Consider the following 17,234-nt stretch of genomic DNA (forward strand, 5'->3'; position numbering starts at 1 on the left):
GTGAAACGATGTTAAGTGAATCCAATTTCCTCATAAGAATGAATGTAAATAGAGGGGGCTAGGTTCCAGGGAAAAAATGTTTTGCCATACAGTACAGTACTATAGTGGGGAGGTGCCCTAACCTTACCGACACAGGCACAGACCACTGGCACTGGAGACAATGAGGCAGGCAAGGAGACTAGGAGAAGCACATTGCTGGTTTGCAGCATTCAGGAAGCAGGAGAGGGAAGGGGAGTCTGCACGCTGAGTCCCACTCCTCCCTCCTCCCTGCTGAATGCCACAAGCCAGCTGATTGCCAAGGGCAGGAGGCAGGGGGAAGAGGGGGAAGGCGCTGATCCACGGGGTCTGCTGGCAGGCAGGAGGTGCTGGGGGGGAGGGCGTAGGGGAGCTGATAGGGGGGCTGCCAGCTGTGGACAAAGCAGGCAGCCAAACAACGTTATAGCGAAGCATTGCACAACTTTAAATGGAGCATGTTCTGTAATTGAGCAGGGATGTAAGATCTAAACAATGTTAAGCAAGAGGACATTAAGTGGGGACTTACTGTACTTTTTTTCTTAATGAAAGCTTTTGTTCAGCAGAAAGCAACGGCACTCACTTGGGAAATATTTGCCCTGGACATATGTGAGACTGGATTTTGTCAACCCTGATGAGCCTAGTGCTGTGAGTAAGAAGCACCGAATGAATCAGACCCTAAAGGTAGGTTCAAGCAAAATACATTATTTATTTATTTGTATTACTGTAGTGCCCAGGAGCCTGAGTATGGAATAGGATCGCACTGAGGCATTAGGATAAAAATATTTATTTAAACTTTTCCCTAATGTCCCCACTTCTCTACTGTGCCAAACAGAAGCTCAAATCTGACCCAAAGTTAGTAGTTATGACAGTACAGGGTTTTGGGCATAGGAATGGAGCTGGTTGTTTTTGTGGGGACACTTCCCAATTGGGAATTGGGCTGAGGCCACCCAATTCATTTCCAATAACAGGTGCACCACTATACTAGCAGCACCTGGCAGCATGCACAGACCCACACATTAAATGAACATGCAGTGTAAGTATCTTGCTTAGTGGCTGACTGCATAACATGTTCTATGGGGATGTGACACAAACAGTGGCTGTTGCAGAGATGGGACTCCTGTTAATAACTCTTGACATGACATAGGGCTTCATGTGTTGTGACTGCACAGAACAGATCGATATCACATCCAGCGGCCCTGGGGCATGCACGTGCTCTTCAGACGCGATGCAGAGTTGCTGCTTGGCGAATACCCGGCCTGTTCGCGACACTCCATAGTTAGAGACTGGGTGGTGCAGACCCAACTCCTCAAATGCGATGAGCGTGTGGGGTGAGCAGCAGGGGCTCGGCTGCCAGTCGCACCTGCCCATGGCCCTACTGGGGACACTGTCTCACTCCCATTAGCCCACGGCAATGACTGGGGCCAGAGTCACCCCCCTCCCCCCCAAGCAGGCTGCTCGGACGCTCCGGGCTCCCTGCCTGGGGGAGGGGCAAAACCCGCAGGACGGATGCTCAGCGGCGTAGCCACCTCTCAGCTCCGCGGCTCGCAGCCGAGCCCCAGGGCGTGGCCCCTCCCCCCGCGGGAATGTCCGTCTTTTTCTGAGGCGAATAGACAATCACTCAGAGGCCCAGGCTAGCCAGCCAATCATTTCGTAGAGGTGAGATGCTGTGACCAATCAGAGCGCTTCCCGGCCTAACGCTATTTTGCGGGGTTCTGCACCTGCGTGGCGACGGTTGGAGAGCACGCGTTAGGGAGCGCGAGCTTGACAGGGGCGGGCAGCGTTACCATGTCGGACTGGGAAGCTGATAGCGACGAGGAGTTCCGCGCCGGAAGCCGGCCGCCAGCGCCTCCATTGCTCGAGTGGCAGCCGGCGATAGCCCCCGTCCAGGGCCGGAGGAGCCCAGCGCCCCCGGCGGGCAGCAGAGGGCGAAGCGGAGCCCCCGGGCTCTGCGCTGAGGACCAGGAGAAGACGTCGGCCCGGCGAGGCAGGAGAATGCTGGAGGGTTCGCGGCCGTTCCCTGCACCCCGGGATCCCTGGCTGTCGGGCCCCCTGGAATATCGGCCCCGCGGCCCCCCCAGGGATCGAGGCTTGGGGGTGCCGCTCTGCTTCCACCTGGACAACGCCTTGATCGGGACCATCATCGGTAACTACCGGGCGCTGCCTGGGTGCCTGCCTCTGGCACTGCTGGACCCGAGTTGTTCCACGCGGGGGGGGGCTATGAGGCGTACCAGGGTGGTGGGTGACAGGTCTCGTTTGAGTTCTGCGTCGGGGGGGGACAGAGGCAAAGTCAGGGAGCGTGTGAGGGTCTTGCGCCCCCCCCCCCGATTTCTGCATCCCATTTAGCATAGAGGTTTTCAAATTGTGGGGTGTGCCCCTACCCCAAGGGCATGGAGGAACATTGTGGGGGGGCAAGTGGTGCTGGCAGGTGGCTTGGGGCAGGAGTGCCCCCCTCCCCTCCTGATTCACCTCTCTGAGGTGCTGTGCAGAACTGGCTCAGTGTTCCTCTGCGCTCTCACAGTTAGAGAACCTCTGTGCTAAATACAAGATAGAAATCTTGGAAGAGGGAGGCACCTGACCCTGCTTGTCCACTCAAGTGTTGCCCTTGGTTGGAGTGGGGGCAGGCAAACACTCCATATGCCCTCCATATATCCAGCCCTGCCAAACGTGCTCAAGGCTCTTAGCTGGCTGCTGAGGTGTTGATGGGGCCTGGCTGGGGTACCTGCTTGGCCTCTTAGATCTCTAGTTGGCCCTTGTCCCTGCTGAGGCAGGAGATCATGAACATTCAGCAGTGTCCCTCTCCCTGACGAATGCACAGTAGCCTGGAGAGACCAGGTTGTGTGCATGGCGGCTGCTTGCCTGATTTTCCATTTGATCACCTTGAGGGGACAATTGCTTGCCTGCCTGGCAGGGGTGAAAGTAACTTAGAAGTCTTATTGGTATGAGGGCTTAGTCAGAAGGGGTGGGCTGGGGGTCTGCCTCCCCCAGCCAGCCCTTCAGTGCCACCCGTGGCTCCAGTGGCGATTTAAAGGGCCTCCAGCTCCAGTCGCTGCCAAATTAAATTGCTGGGCCCCAAGGCAGCTGCCCCTTTTGCATACACTCCCCCTTGGTGGCTGGGGGGGCGGGGGCAGTGGTGTTAATGGGCTGTGTATGGGCCTGGTCCTGCAGCCACTTCTTACTGGTATCTCATACTGGCCCACTTTCACCTCTGTGGCATGGGAGGGGTTCACCACAAAAGGCTCACTCAGGTTCTGTTGGCCAGCCCCAGTGGATGTGTGAGTGTGCCTTTTACCTAGAAGAGGGGATGTGGGGACAAAAGTCTTGCTGGCCAGGGAAGGAACCTGAAGTATCTTTCTGGTACCATGATTTCTCAGTGAGTCTCCCCCCCACACTTTCTTTTGTCTTGGTTTTGAATGATCAGAAATAATCCATCTATTTTTTTCCTGCGTTTTCAAGCCACGATTCCTTGTTGTTAAATGCTCCTTTTTGAAGAAAGCAAAGGTTTTCTTATTTGACTGTGTAAATAATGATAAAGTAATGATCAACAGTAGTTTATTTCCAACTCTTGGCATAAGTTGGTCTGGTCAGGATTTGTATAATATCTACAGTGCATTTTGTAACAGGTCGGGCTGGAACTAAAATAAGAGAACTTGAGGATTCTTCAGGTTCTAAAATACAGGTAAAGTGCACTACATTTTGTCAAGAGCTTATTGCTCAGTACTCTCTCCAGGACTTGCTACTTCTGCTTCTAAATAGTCTAGTGAGTGCTCCACTGATACAAGAGATTCTCTCCTTTCATCTGTCATTTCTTTATCTTGAGGTTGCATGTGATGCCTTTACATTTCTCCTTGTCCCTATATACATGGAGATTAACTAAACAGAACTAGGATGTGAACATACAGTTTACTTGGGGTGTAAGACAAAAGTTTGGTGATGTAGGGTTTTCTTTTAAAACAAAAAAAAAATCCAAAAAGCGGTAAGAACATACAATTTTTTCCTTTTTTTAAAAAATGTAACATAAGGGCTCAGAGCCACAAAGATATTTAGGTGCCAGCCTAAGGCCCAGTTTTAAGCACCTAAATGCTAGATTTGGCTCCACTACAGTCCACAGAACTTCTGCCAAATCCTGTAGATGCCTTAACTCACTTGGCACTTAAGTTTTCAGTGTAAAATTTCCCTCGGTGCCTGTGTTTCATGCTTTGGGCATGCATACTGCTGCCTCCTTCTAGATGTCTGCATGCCTGTCTCCCACTGAAGCCCCAGAGTGATTCAGATAGGCATTCAGCCTAAGCTGAGTGCAGGGCCATATCCAGTAAGCATGCTCAGAGGCTGCCTACTGGATCAGATTCCATTCAAAATCTGTTGGGGAGAGGGAATAGAAGGTAGTGGTGCCCACCTTATAACTTTTATTCCGGTGGTTAGAGCAGTTGGCTGGAAAGTGGACGGCAAAGGTTTAGTTCTTCCCTCTCTGCTAAAGGTGGAGAAAGGATTTGAACAGGGGTCTGCGACCTCTCAGGGAAGTGCTCCAACCACTGAGCCTTGGGATATTCTAATGTGGGGCTTACTGGAGCTGTTTCTCTTTGGATAAATAACAAAAGTGCTTGGAGCAAGGGGACTGGACTCTGGGTCTTCCACTTTCCAAATGTGTGCTCCAACCACCAGATTACAGAGTCATTCCATCTTTCTCTCCCTCACCCAATGGCTGTTCCACTGTGGATAAAAAGTTAAATAGACATTGAGCCAGAGAGTAAAAATGACTCTGTTGGCTGGTAGTTAGGGCACCAACCTGGGAGGTGGAAGACTCTGGATACAGTCACTCATTATCCCGTTTTTGTGTATGGCGCAAGGCAGGCACCTATGCTTGGTCCACATACTTCAGTATAATTATGTCACTCGGTTGTGAAAAATCCACATCCCTGAGCAATGTAGTTGTACCGGTCTTAATCCCCTTGTCCCCTGTAGACAGAACAGTGTTGGCGGGAGAGCTTCTCCCACTGACGTGCCCACTGTCTTTTGTGGAAATGGCATTATTAAGCCAGAAGGAGAGTTCTCTGAGAGAGTTTGAGTGTAGGTACATGCACAAGTAGGTCAATGTAAGCTGTCTGCATTGATTTAACAGTGTAGAGTAACAGCGTAGACCAGGTTATAGGTATACCTGCAGCTGAGGCTGCAGGGCAGTTATACCGACCTAACCCCGATGTAGACATATCCTTAAATCAGTGGTTCCCAAACTTTAACATCCTGTGAACCCCTTTCACTAAAATGTCAAGTCTCATGAACCCTCTCCTAAAAATGAGTATTTCCAAGAATTTTCTTCTTTACCTGAGTATAAATTGTAAAAGCAGTGATCTTGGAAATATAAAATATGTTTTTATGACATGTTTATTACATACTATTTATCATTACAGTATTTGTATTACATTATGAAAATGGCAACACTCTTCCAAAATCTTACTTTCGTAGCTTGTATCACTTTGAATAAGCATAAGACAAGGCTCCTGTGTTTGATCAAGGAGTATCAGATGTGAAACAGCATGAAGGTATTTAAGAAGCCAACTCAAATTCTTCTTCCTACATGAGCATTCAGGTCTTGAGCAGTCCAGACAAACAACGCACGTTACAACAAAGGTTAAACTTGTTTTTCATAATATACTAGCTGCCTGTTTAATTTTAAACAGCAAAAAATATCCACCTCCCTTTCCTTTTCCATATATAAGGAGTCTTGAAGTTTAAATCTCAGTGTGATAGATATGCTTGCTTTGATCTGCTTGGCTCTTGGAAGTCCAGGGACTCCGGGCTGCTGGCCTGGTGCTGCCCAGGGTCCCTAGGGACAGCTCTGTCCACCATTAGGGAATTTTTTTCCCGAGAACCCTGTGTAACATTTCATGAACCCTAGCTTGGGAACCACTGCCTTAAGTGTATACATACTCTTAGGTGTTTAGCTCTCCCTATTCATTGTATAGGGAAGCTGATGCACTTAACTGTGGCTTTGTGGATTGCAGTGTTCTTGTGACTTTTCTAGATGATCAAAAATTAGACATTAAGATGTCTAAGTCCTTCTGGATAGCACACCGTAGGGCCAATGTTAGGCAGAGAAATGATGAGACTGCATAAAGAAAAAATCAAGGAGTGGGATACCTGTGTATATTCTAGTATATTAAATTTGTACTGTATAAAAAATTAATTAGGCTTTCTAAATTTAGGTTATAAGAGGAACATATGAAGCTGAAGTAAAGATTTTTGGCAGTAATGATACACAGAACAAAGCCAAAATGTTGATCGATGATCTTGTTAAGAGGTATGGCCAATATTACCCCAGAGACTGGACTGAGAAAGGTAAGAAATTTACTGTGGGGGAATTGTTGGGTCTTTGACTCGTGTTCCCTTACAACATTTGACTTGTACTTAACATTTTGACATGTACAATATGCCTCTGTATATATGCTGTACCACAGAGAGAGAACTTTGTCAAAAAACAGTTAAAATTGCTTCAGGAGAGTACCACATACAAATCCTTAAACAAAGAAATAGAAGAAACGTTTACCACTTGCACTGACAGACTTAGTGTCCCTCTTTAAAGACATCCCATATGCCTCCAAATGTGTCAAAACAGTATACATCCTATTACTCACTGTATTAAACTACAGCTCTGATTCAACATACCCTATAATTTGTCTGTTCACTGATGCTTAACAGAAATGTATTTTTCCCATGAAGAGAGTAAGAGATCTGTTAAGTTTTCACATAATGAAGTGTGGAATGTAATGGGTATTACTGTATATGTTGTAGGGATACATAAGCAATGGCTACGTTTTCTGTTCTAACATTTTGCTTATGTTGTCTGTTATTATTTGTTTGGTCTATTTATATTGAAAGCCCTTTGGGGCAAGGACCATGTATGTCTTCAGACCTGGACTAAGGCACTAAAAGGGAAGAAAGGAATTAAACTCAGAACTGAGAGTTAGGTTCCACATTTCCCAGAGAGGAGAAATGGAGCATGGAGTGTACCACTGTGGTGGGAGGGGTGGCTGTGAGATGCCTAGCATGGTGCACTAGCAGGTATCTTTGAGGAAGGAACAAAGCTGCAGCCAGGAATACTCAATAGTGGATATCTTAATATATTTTTCTGAACGTATCATAGCTAAGGGGGAACTGAAAGCTGCTGTTTAGATGCACAAACAGACCAGAGCAGCATGAGAGTGAGGCACACCACTACCTTTCCTCCTATGCTGTCCTAATTTGTCATTGGGACTCACTCCATGACTGTCGTCATATGTAGTATGTATTGCCTTTGTGTCATGGTTAAATCTGCTTTCTGAGAGATCCTAATTTAATGAATCTCTTTTAAATGTACTGTACTATCTGTGCATTTGGTGTGTATGTTTTAACCGTTACATTATCATCTTGTGCTGTAGAAATATCCCTTCTCTCCTTACAGTTGTTGAAAACCTTCTGCTTGATCCTTGGGGCTCTGAGAATTTACCTCCCATTTTCCCCCAGTTTACACCCAGTCCCTGAAGAACCCATATCACAGCAAGGCTTCCTTCTAGTTGAGAGAGCTGATTGGAGTTCTCTTTGGAACCTGTCAGTACTACTCCTAAGTAGCCAGAAATTGCTGAAAGCGCTCTTTATTCTCTCCTTTTCCCAACAACGCATCCACACAGTTTTTTGTAGATCTTTCTGGTCTATAATAAGATTGGATCGGAAGATCAAACCAGGCCTCTAACGATAAGCCCCAAGAAAGAAATTTCTGTTTAAACATAACATCTCTTCAGAATTCAAATGGAAAAGGTTTTGTTTGTTAAAAATAAAGCAAAGCTACTGTTTCCCAACAGGTTCCCTTCAACACAAGGATTTTGGCACTAGTTATTCCACTGAAAGTCATCGTGATCTTGTCAAGTCTGGAAATGTCCCACAGAAATCAGTGATTAACTGGGCATCTCTTCGAGAAAATAAAGCTAAATATGAAGCTATGAAGTGGGCAGGTTAGTATACAGGCTTTGAAAAAGTGTGGTGTGCTAGTCTTGAATATAAAGTCTTGATAGCCTGTTGCAGATTTTTAAAATGCAGAATAGAACATTTTTAGATCAAAGTCTGTCTGTGTTGAAATGAATGTGTATTTTTCACTGTCTGAATTATTAATTCCAAGTAGACTCTCTTACTTTTTTTAGATTCAATTAAATATAACTGCTTAGGCACTGTAATTTTCTAAAGTATAACTGTCTGCATCATATGATCTCTGTTAGAGAAATAATTCCAGTTAGCTTAGACTGAAAATTTGGTGATGTGGATTATTTAGCAAATACTTAAAAAATATTGGGTTTTATCTCTTCTTCAGCTTTTAGTTGTTTACATGCTTCTGACAAGGAATCTTCACACTGCTTATAGTAATTTTTTTACTAGGGAGTGATGTGACGATTCACAATGTTGTGTGGGTTTGGGGCTCTTCCTTCTTAAATCCTGATCATAATTTTGATAGGCTTCTACCAGTAACTGTTTCTGGTTTAACCTATATGTTGTAATTCTGAATAAGCACATCTCACACCAATTTGGAAAATTTCATTTTTAATAGCTTGCTTTTTTTCCTAATTGTTTAAGATTTGCCTCCAATTGAGAAAAACTTTTATAAAGAATCACAAAAGACTGCTTCCATGCCACAAGAAGAAGTGGCGAAGTGGCGGTAAGATTTTTGTATAAGTAACTGCTTGTTCTGGAATGGTAAATTCTTTTATTGTAACATGGGGGTTGTTTAAAATTTTCTTTTTATTAACAGTTTTGTAGATTTTTATTTGGGCTGGAGCCAGGGTGGATTGATTTTTTTTTAAATCAAAGCAATTTAAATCACTGATTTTCATCATGATTTAAATCAGCAGGCAAGAATCTTTGATTTAAATATCAGTTTTCATTATATTTTTGCATAGTTTGTGTGCATCAGTTACAGCTCTACCCTGATATAACATGGTCCTTGGGAGACAAAATCTCAGCGCGTTATAGGTGAGATTGTGTTATATCAAACTTGCTTTGCGCCCCCCCCCCCCCGTTCCCTGACTGCCCCCTCCAGAGACCCCTGTCCCTAATCACCCCCTGGACCCCACCCTCTCCCCAGAAGCGGCACCAGAGTTTCTGGCGCCCTAGGCAGAATATGGAGGGCAGTGTTTTGTGCGCTCCCCATGGGGCACGCGAGAGCTTCCTGTTCCGCTCCCATCGTGCCGCCGAAGAAGGACCCTACGCTGAAATGCTGCAGGCGGCAGTCATTGAGCTGCTCAATTGCCTGCCGCTGTTTTCCGCAGCACATTGGCAGAAGGTCCTTCTTTGGCAGGGCGACAGGAGCGGAACCGGAAGCTCCCATGCAGCCCGTGGGGAGCGCACAAAATCCCCCTCCCCCCGAATCCTGACGCCCTAGGCAACCGCCTAGAGTCGTCTAATGGAAGTGCCGGCCTTGCCTCGACCCAACCTCCCTGTTCCCTGACTGCTTCAACCCCTATCCACCCTGCCCACCCCTTGACAGGCACTCACTGGCAGCAGTGGGAAGCAGAGCAGCCCGGCCCCAGTCTGCTCCACTCCAACAGCTCCCAGCGCCATGGTGCTTTGCTTCCTGCTCTCGGTGAGTGCAGGGAGGTTGGGGTAAGGATTCCTTCCCCCCCCGCCACACTCACCTGCGGCAGGAAGCGGAGCAACGTGACCCAAGCCCATTGCACTTTCCTCGCCCCGGCCCCAGCTGTGTTGCTGGGGAAAGGTCCTGCACTCACCTGCGGCAGGAAGCGGAGCGCCACAGCTGGGCGCTGGTGGAGTGGAGCTGGCTGCGGCTGGGCTGCTCCGCTTCCTGCCGCTGCCAGTGAGTGCGAGGAGGTTGGGGAAAGGACGTCCTCTGCACTCACCAACATTGGGAAGCGAAGCGACGCGGCCCCAGCCCGCTCCACTCTGCCACCTCCCAGCCACAGCACTCTGCTTCCTGCCACAGGTGAGTGCGGGGAGGTTGGGGAAAGGACGCCTCCTGTACTCACCTGTGGTGGGAAGCAGAGCGCTGTGGCTGGGAGGTGGTGGAGTGGAGCGGGCTGGGGCTGGGCTGCTCTGCTTCCACCGCTGCTGGTGAGTGTGGGGGGCTCCCTTCCCCCAAGTCCCCTCCCCTGAGTGACACGGCTGGGGTGAGGGAAGCAGAGCAGGCTGCTTCTGGCCCCCCACTAATCCCCTGGGCCACTCTGGTACTGCAGGCCCCCCAAAAGTGCTCTCCCACAGCTCCTGCCCCCCAGACCCTGGTGCAGGGAGCCCCTGACTGCCCCCGAGACCCTCTGCCCCTTATCGAACATCTCGGCCCCAGCCTGGCCCGGCACCCTTAACATGCTGCTCAGAGCAGCGTGTCAGAGCTTTACTGCCTTGTATGCAAACCCACCTTATATCGGATCACATTATATTGAGGTAGAGGTGTATTTTCATGAAGAAAGATTGGTTCTCATTGGTTGGTAACCATTAAAATATATTTTTGCTAAGTTTCGTGCAGCTTTTTGCTAGCCAGGATGAAACAGTATATCCGTACGCACTTAAGCAATTATATAGCTTATCTTATATTTATTCAGATTCTTGATTTTTACACTTATGTTGGACAGTGATAAATGATGCAGTTTTTATTTACTGGATTAATTTTTTGCTTGTGATTGTGTCAAACTCTATTTGGCTGGAAATTATTATTAATTTAAAATGCACAAAAACAAATTTTTTTATTCAATAAAACTACCTTAAATGTGCTGGATACGTAAGAAAAAAGTTCAAGACGCTTTGCATTTAAACTCATTAATTAAACCAAAGTATTATCTGTAGTTAGTGAATTGAACTAATTGTCTCTGATCACCAGGTCCTTCAGAATTTTTAAAGTTAGCAGATCTCATTCTCTCACACGTAGCTTTTATTCGTAGATTGGAAGACAAAAACAAACTTCCCTGTTTTTCAACTCCCAGTTGGGTTCTTTACTTAGCTCATTGAACTGAACTGGACTGAAATTAAGAAATCAGTCTCCCATGCAGAAGAAGTTACTACTATCAAAAGCTGGTTTAGCACTTCAGCAAGCTCTGGAGGCAAGTGCTTAGCAAGTGCCTTCCATCAGTCATGGGTTTGATTTTTTTTAAAACTTGGCAGCAAATGAACTGCTTAAAATTTTTTGTTTAGTTTAAATTATTTTAATACATCGTAACAAATTTAGGCCTTAACATAGGTTGTCAATTACAATTTTAATTTTAAATAGATTTTTTTATTTTTAAAAACCCTTATTTAATTTAAATTTTAAAAATATCTAATTTTTTTCAAATTAAATCATTGATTTTTATCGAACATGGGTTGAGCATTATGCAAGCAGACATTGCTTTTTCAAGATGGTAGCAAATGGTGGCCATAATTTCTGTAAAAGGCAAATGGCCACAGTCTTTTTTCTTTTCTTCTTAAATGTCAGAATCTCTCCTTTTGTATTACAAAAAGATGGTATTGGAGGTGTAGTTGGTGCACAAAACCCTTCAGTGTGTCTGCCTACTGGAATTGAGCATATTGTGAGATTGGAGTTTAATTCCTTCAAGCTATAATCTTCTGAACATTGTGTCCATCTTAAATGCCCCGTGAACTCCCCATTTTTTTTCATCGAAGCCTTACTCAAACATCTTCTTAGCAGTTAGAACTTTGATTCACTGCCATCCTACCCTGTCCTTGCCAGTAGATCCTGGTAAGTCCCAACCTGGTTAATCACTAAGTTCCAGTCACTTTGAATCAAGTACACAGAGCATCCTACTTTTCAATCATCTCATGTTGACGCTAGTATTCTCTATCCAGTAGTAGTAATAGATTTTACCACCCTGCTTGCTGCTCTAGCTGCTATAATTTTTCCATGTGTGCTGCCCCAGCAGCTTTATCAGTGTCTCTAACATACATCTAACATATGTCTCTCTGTTGGGAAATATAACCTGTAATCTAAACTGGGATTCTAGTTATTGTCTTTTGGAGGTATGTGCGCATGCTTCTACTTGCCAATTTTTCATGCTGTATGGAACTTTTCATAGGATCAGAAAAGAGAATGTATGGGACAACAGCTATGGGCGAGTAAAAATATTGTGTAGTATTTCCTCTTCGCCCTTCCCATCTTCTATATGCTTATCCATAATTAATATTTCTGTAATTTTGTTCATTACCTTTTTAAATAAGTATAACTGAGGGAAAGAGGGAGATTGAAAAGTCTTTTCTCTTCCTCCTCCCTGGCTGAAGCAAAGATATTGGTTGAATGGAATCTTGTATTTAGGCTGGGAAGAGAAGAAAAAACTAAGACAAACCATTGCTACATATTTCTTTAAAAAATAGTCACTTTAAATATCTCAGTGCTTGAGTGTCCTGTAAAGCATGTTGAAGTAGGTTGCAGATCCTTAGAAACTGTAGACCTTTCTGTTTGTTAATATGGCATAGGTAGTTCTATTATTCTTTTGTTTTACTCTAACCTTGTGACCTTTGTGGTGGTTTTGTTCATATGGAGTGCTATGGACCCACACTGTCACAATCCCTATTCAGGTGAAGGCCTAGATAGGATGCCATTTAAAACTAGTCAGTGGACTTTTGGATTGCAATAGGACATAAAAATTCTCAGCAAATGTATAGTTAATTCAAGTAGAGTGCAGTCAAGGTCAGATGTATGACCAGGGTGCATAGTCATATCCATTTAGAGTATCTAAAAGTGAAAGTGAGAACTGAAGGATGTGGAAAGGTGTTTCCACATCCTTCAGTTCTCACTTTCACTTTTAGATACTCTAAATGGATATGACTTTGTGAACATAAGAGTGGTCATGGCTCTCTTTTTCCCATGAAATCTGTACTCATTTCTTACAGACTGCATGGTTTTTCTTAATTTCTAGAATATTTTTTTGTTTCGGTTTTAAAATTATTTGATTTTTCAAGCTACTACATTAGTATTTTTAAATTTTATACAGAAAAGAAAATAATAATATCATTTGCGATGACTTGAAAGAAGGTGAGAAGCGCCATGTTCCTAATCCTGTTTGTAAATTTGAAGATGCATTTCAATATTATCCTGATGTTATGGCAAATATCAGAAAAGTTGGCTTTGAGAATCCTACGCCAATTCAGGTACTGTGTGGTATCAGTTCTGGCAAGTTTCATATTTTAAAGAGAAATTTGCAGTCCATATGTTTAGCACTTATATTGCTTTGTTTCAGTCACAGGCTTGGCCAATCATACTTCAAGGAATTGATCTCATTGGTATAGCACAGACTGGTACTGGGAAAACATTAGCTTATTTAATGCCTGGATTCATTCATTTGGATTCACAACCAATGTAAGGGCTTGATGAAGCGAAACTTTTTGAGTTTTATATTGCCTTGCTAAGTTTTTGTTTTGTTTGTTTAACTCTAAATTTGCATTAAAACAAAACTTGAGAAACAGTTAATTTTAGAACTACTGATTGCACTCTACTAGTTTAAGAAACTGGTAGCCCTGATCTGTCTGAATAACACAATGTGGCAGTATATTGAGAAACTCTAGAGCAATATTACATTAAAACATTTTAATATCTAATGTGGGTGTACTCAATATCGTGTTTTTCTGTAGCCTAATAGAACTACTGTATAAAGCATTTTTTAAAAATTTGTTTAATTCTTTCTTAAAGCCCAAGAGATCAGCGTGGTGGGCCAGGTATGTTGGTCCTCGCTCCCACTCGAGAACTAGCTCTTCAGGTGGAGGCAGAGTGCTCAAAGTATACATACAAAGGAATTAAAAGGTAATCTTTATTCTGCCAACATTTGTGTCTTTAATATTAAGAAGCTGGTGAGAAGTCTTGTATTACAGCAAGTCCTGTCACTAAAATGCTAAAGCATTATAACAAATACAAAAAAATTGAATTATTCTGTAGCCTTTAATATATCTAGTATTCTATTAGTTCTGTCAATAGAAGGCAGCATACATGTTGTCCACCTTGTTTGGGCCATAGATTGCCTTCTATGATGAGATAACTGGCCCTGTGGGAAAAGGGGCGGATGTGATATACCTTGACTTAAGCAAAACTTTTGATATAGTCTTTAACTTGCTGGCAAGAATACTGTGGGAGAAGGATAGATTGGATGAATGGACTATAAGGCAAATAGAAAACTGGCTAGATCATCAGGCTCAACGGGTAGTGATCAACAGCTTGATGTCTAGTTGGCAGCCGGTATCAAGTGGAGTGCCCCAGGGATCGGTACTGGGACTGGTTTTGTTCAACATCTTCATTAATGATCTGGATGATGGGATGGATTGCACCCTCAGCAAGTCCACAGATGACACTAAGCTGGGGGAAGATGTGGATATGCTGGAGGGCAAGGATAGGATCCAGCGTGACCTAGACAAATTGGAGGATTGGGCCAAAAGAAATCTGATCAAGTGCAGAGTCCTGCACTTAGGACAGAAGAATCCTGTGCACTGTTACAGGTTGGTGATCAACTGGCTAAGCGGCAGTTCTGCAGAAAAGGACCTAGGGATTACAGTGGACAAGAAGCTGAATATGAGTCACAGTGTGCCCTTGTTGCCAAGAAAGCCAGCGGCATATTGGGCTACATTAGTAGGAGCATTGCCAGCAGATTGAAGAAAGTGATTATTCCCCTCTATTTGGCACTGGTGAGGCCACATCTGGAGAACTGCATCCAGTTTTGGGCCCCCCACTACAGAAAGAATGTGGACCAATTGGAGAGAGTCCAACGGAGGGCAATGAAAATGATTAGGGGGGTGGGGCACATACCTTATGTGGAGGAGCTGAGGGAACTGGGCTTCGTTAGTCTGTAGAAAAGAAGGGGGGGGGGTTGATAGCAGCCTTCAACTACCTGAATAGGGGTTCCAAAGAGAATGGAGCTGGGCTGTTCTCAATGGTGGCAGATGACAGAACAAGGAGCTATGGTCTCAAGTCGCAGTGCAGAAGGTCTAGGTTGGGCATTAGGAAATCCTATTACACTAGGAGGAGGAGGATGCACTGGAATGAGTTACCTAGGGAGGTGGTGGAATCTCCATCTTTAGAGGTTTTTAAGGCCTGGCTTGACACAGCCCTGGCTGGGATGATTTAATTGGGGTTGGTCCTGCTTTGAACAGGGGGTTGGACTAGATGACCTCCTGAGGTCTCTTCCAACCCTAATCTTCTATGATTCTATATCTGCCATATTCTTCATTATGAAGTCACTAAATAGGATTACTTGTCTTTTCCTCTGGGTTCCCTTTCAGTACTTGGTCAATAGTTGAGCTTTCCATTGACTGAACCTCTTTCTCCTGTGTATTCTAAAGGCAAGATATTTTGTTGGTGTAAAGTCTAAAGAGGTCCTTAATTTGTACCTTTTTATATTTACAGCTTTTCCTTCTGGCTTGGGTCTTTGAGGCCATTTTTCCATCTTTCTTACTTTTCTGCCTTTATCCAGACTGTGGCTTCAGATTGATCTGTTATTCTCTCTTGACCGCCTTTGTACCTCTTAGTAGTTCTAAATTGACATCCAGTCTCCACCACCTGTTCCTCCAGAGGTGAAACAAAATTATAATTATTTCATTTATTCTTCACGAAATTCTCTTTATAAAATAGGATTCTGTGCATGTTCCACATTCTGTCAGTAGTTTGTCTTCATTGCAGTTTACTTCAGAATTTCTTCTCACATGTTGAAATGTGTGAATGCTAAGGTGCTGTGGTATCTGAATAATTCCAATTCCCTTGTTCACTGCTAGATTAATTTTTTAAACATTATGTATTTCCTTCTCTGATAATGCTTCTATGTGCTGTAATAGGTGGTCACATAACTTGTGCTCAGACCTAAAATCCTTTTTCATACCTACTCTGTGGTCTTTTGTCATTAGATTGGCATCCCGCTACCTGTTTGTAACTTTAGATAGCTTCTCTGTCTGGATGTGAGTTGAGAAACTGAAGCAGCACATTCAGTGACAAATTGTTTGGGATGTGGTTTAATGTAGTCAACTTCTCAGTGACAATTTTATTGTTAAAATATGTGTCCTGCTTAGTGTATCTGAACTTAAACACATTAGTTGTGGCAGATAATGTAAAATAACGTTCATTTAAAGTAGAAAATTTAAATAAATCATTTGTGCTTTATCTCTTCTGTGATTATAATCTTTCCTTTTGATAGCTTAATACAAAACATACTCTTTAAATATTATGGGGTGATGTGATGGTATTGTTTTCAATTTTGAAAGATTGATTTTTAATTGAACTATACTCCTCAACTTCTGGAAAACTTTTTTATTTTTTTAGTATTTGCATATATGGTGGTGGGGATCGAAAAGGACAGATAAAGATGGTTACCAAAGGTGTGGATATTGTTATTGCTACTCCTGGTAGACTGAATGACCTTCAAATGAACAACTTCATAAATCTGAAGAGCATAACATACTTGGCAAGTAGTCAACATTAAAAAGTAATACACTTATTGGGGTGGAGGTGGATTAATCTGAACCAAATCTTTGTTTGTTTTTAATGAATTAAATAATGTTAATTGAATTGAGATTTTTAAGGCTAAAATCTGGAAATCTTAATACTGTTAACTGCTTATCTCTACTGAAGACACTGAACACCACCCTGAGAAAACTAGACTCCTGGTACATGTAATCAGTTTTCTTAAAATGGAAAATAGCTTGTGGCCCATGTTTCTAAAGGTCACTTGAAAAAAAAACTTTAGATAGCTATTGTGATGCTAATAGTATCATGTACTGAAAACCTTAAGTCTTTCTGGTCATTTTTTTACAAATAGTGAGCTAACAGTCTGACTTCAGGACATAAAAAAGTTAAGTAAGAAATGTGTTAGATTACTTAAGTGCATAATGTCCTTATTACCCTTTATTTTGGTTCACTCATCTTTTTAATACTATAGGTCAGTGGTTCTCAACCTATTTACTGCTATGGGCTGCATATGCAACTCTCTGTTATGTGGGCCGCATCCACACAATACATATACTACCTGTATGGCCCTGAACATGTCACATGGGCCACAGCTGTGTGCTGATTGGGCCGCAGGTTGATAACCACTGCTATAGGTATTCTGTTCTCTCATGTTTACAAATTGTCAGTGGCCTTTTAACCCACAGGACACTGGTTAATCACTAGGGATAACAGTTTAAACTGTCCCTTTCCCAGGTGAAACCTATGAAATACTTTAATGAATAAACTAGGACTGTTAAGAAGATCCAGTCCTGAGCAGCTGGTAAAGTATCATAGCATGCCT

The 17,234-nt window shown here is 43.6% G+C and overlaps 1 protein-coding gene across 1 annotated transcript in view; it reads left to right on the top strand.

Moving 5' to 3' along the window:
- Window positions 1-1,800: 1,800 nt before the first annotated feature.
- Window positions 1,801-17,234, top strand: part of DDX43 (DEAD-box helicase 43) — a 49,043-nt gene continuing 33,609 nt past the window's right edge. Inside the window, exons 1-9 of the mRNA XM_030555758.1 lie at window positions 1,801-2,158; window positions 3,621-3,691; window positions 6,216-6,348; window positions 7,848-7,997; window positions 8,611-8,692; window positions 12,966-13,122; window positions 13,212-13,330; window positions 13,661-13,771; window positions 16,268-16,409. Coding sequence (XP_030411618.1) covers window positions 1,801-2,158; window positions 3,621-3,691; window positions 6,216-6,348; window positions 7,848-7,997; window positions 8,611-8,692; window positions 12,966-13,122; window positions 13,212-13,330; window positions 13,661-13,771; window positions 16,268-16,409 — 1,323 coding nt within the window. The remainder of the gene's footprint in view (window positions 2,159-3,620; window positions 3,692-6,215; window positions 6,349-7,847; window positions 7,998-8,610; window positions 8,693-12,965; window positions 13,123-13,211; window positions 13,331-13,660; window positions 13,772-16,267; window positions 16,410-17,234) is intronic.

Source organism: Gopherus evgoodei, chromosome 3 (genome assembly GCF_007399415.2).
Source record: "Gopherus evgoodei ecotype Sinaloan lineage chromosome 3, rGopEvg1_v1.p, whole genome shotgun sequence".
Classification (NCBI taxonomy): Eukaryota; Metazoa; Chordata; order Testudines; family Testudinidae; genus Gopherus; species Gopherus evgoodei.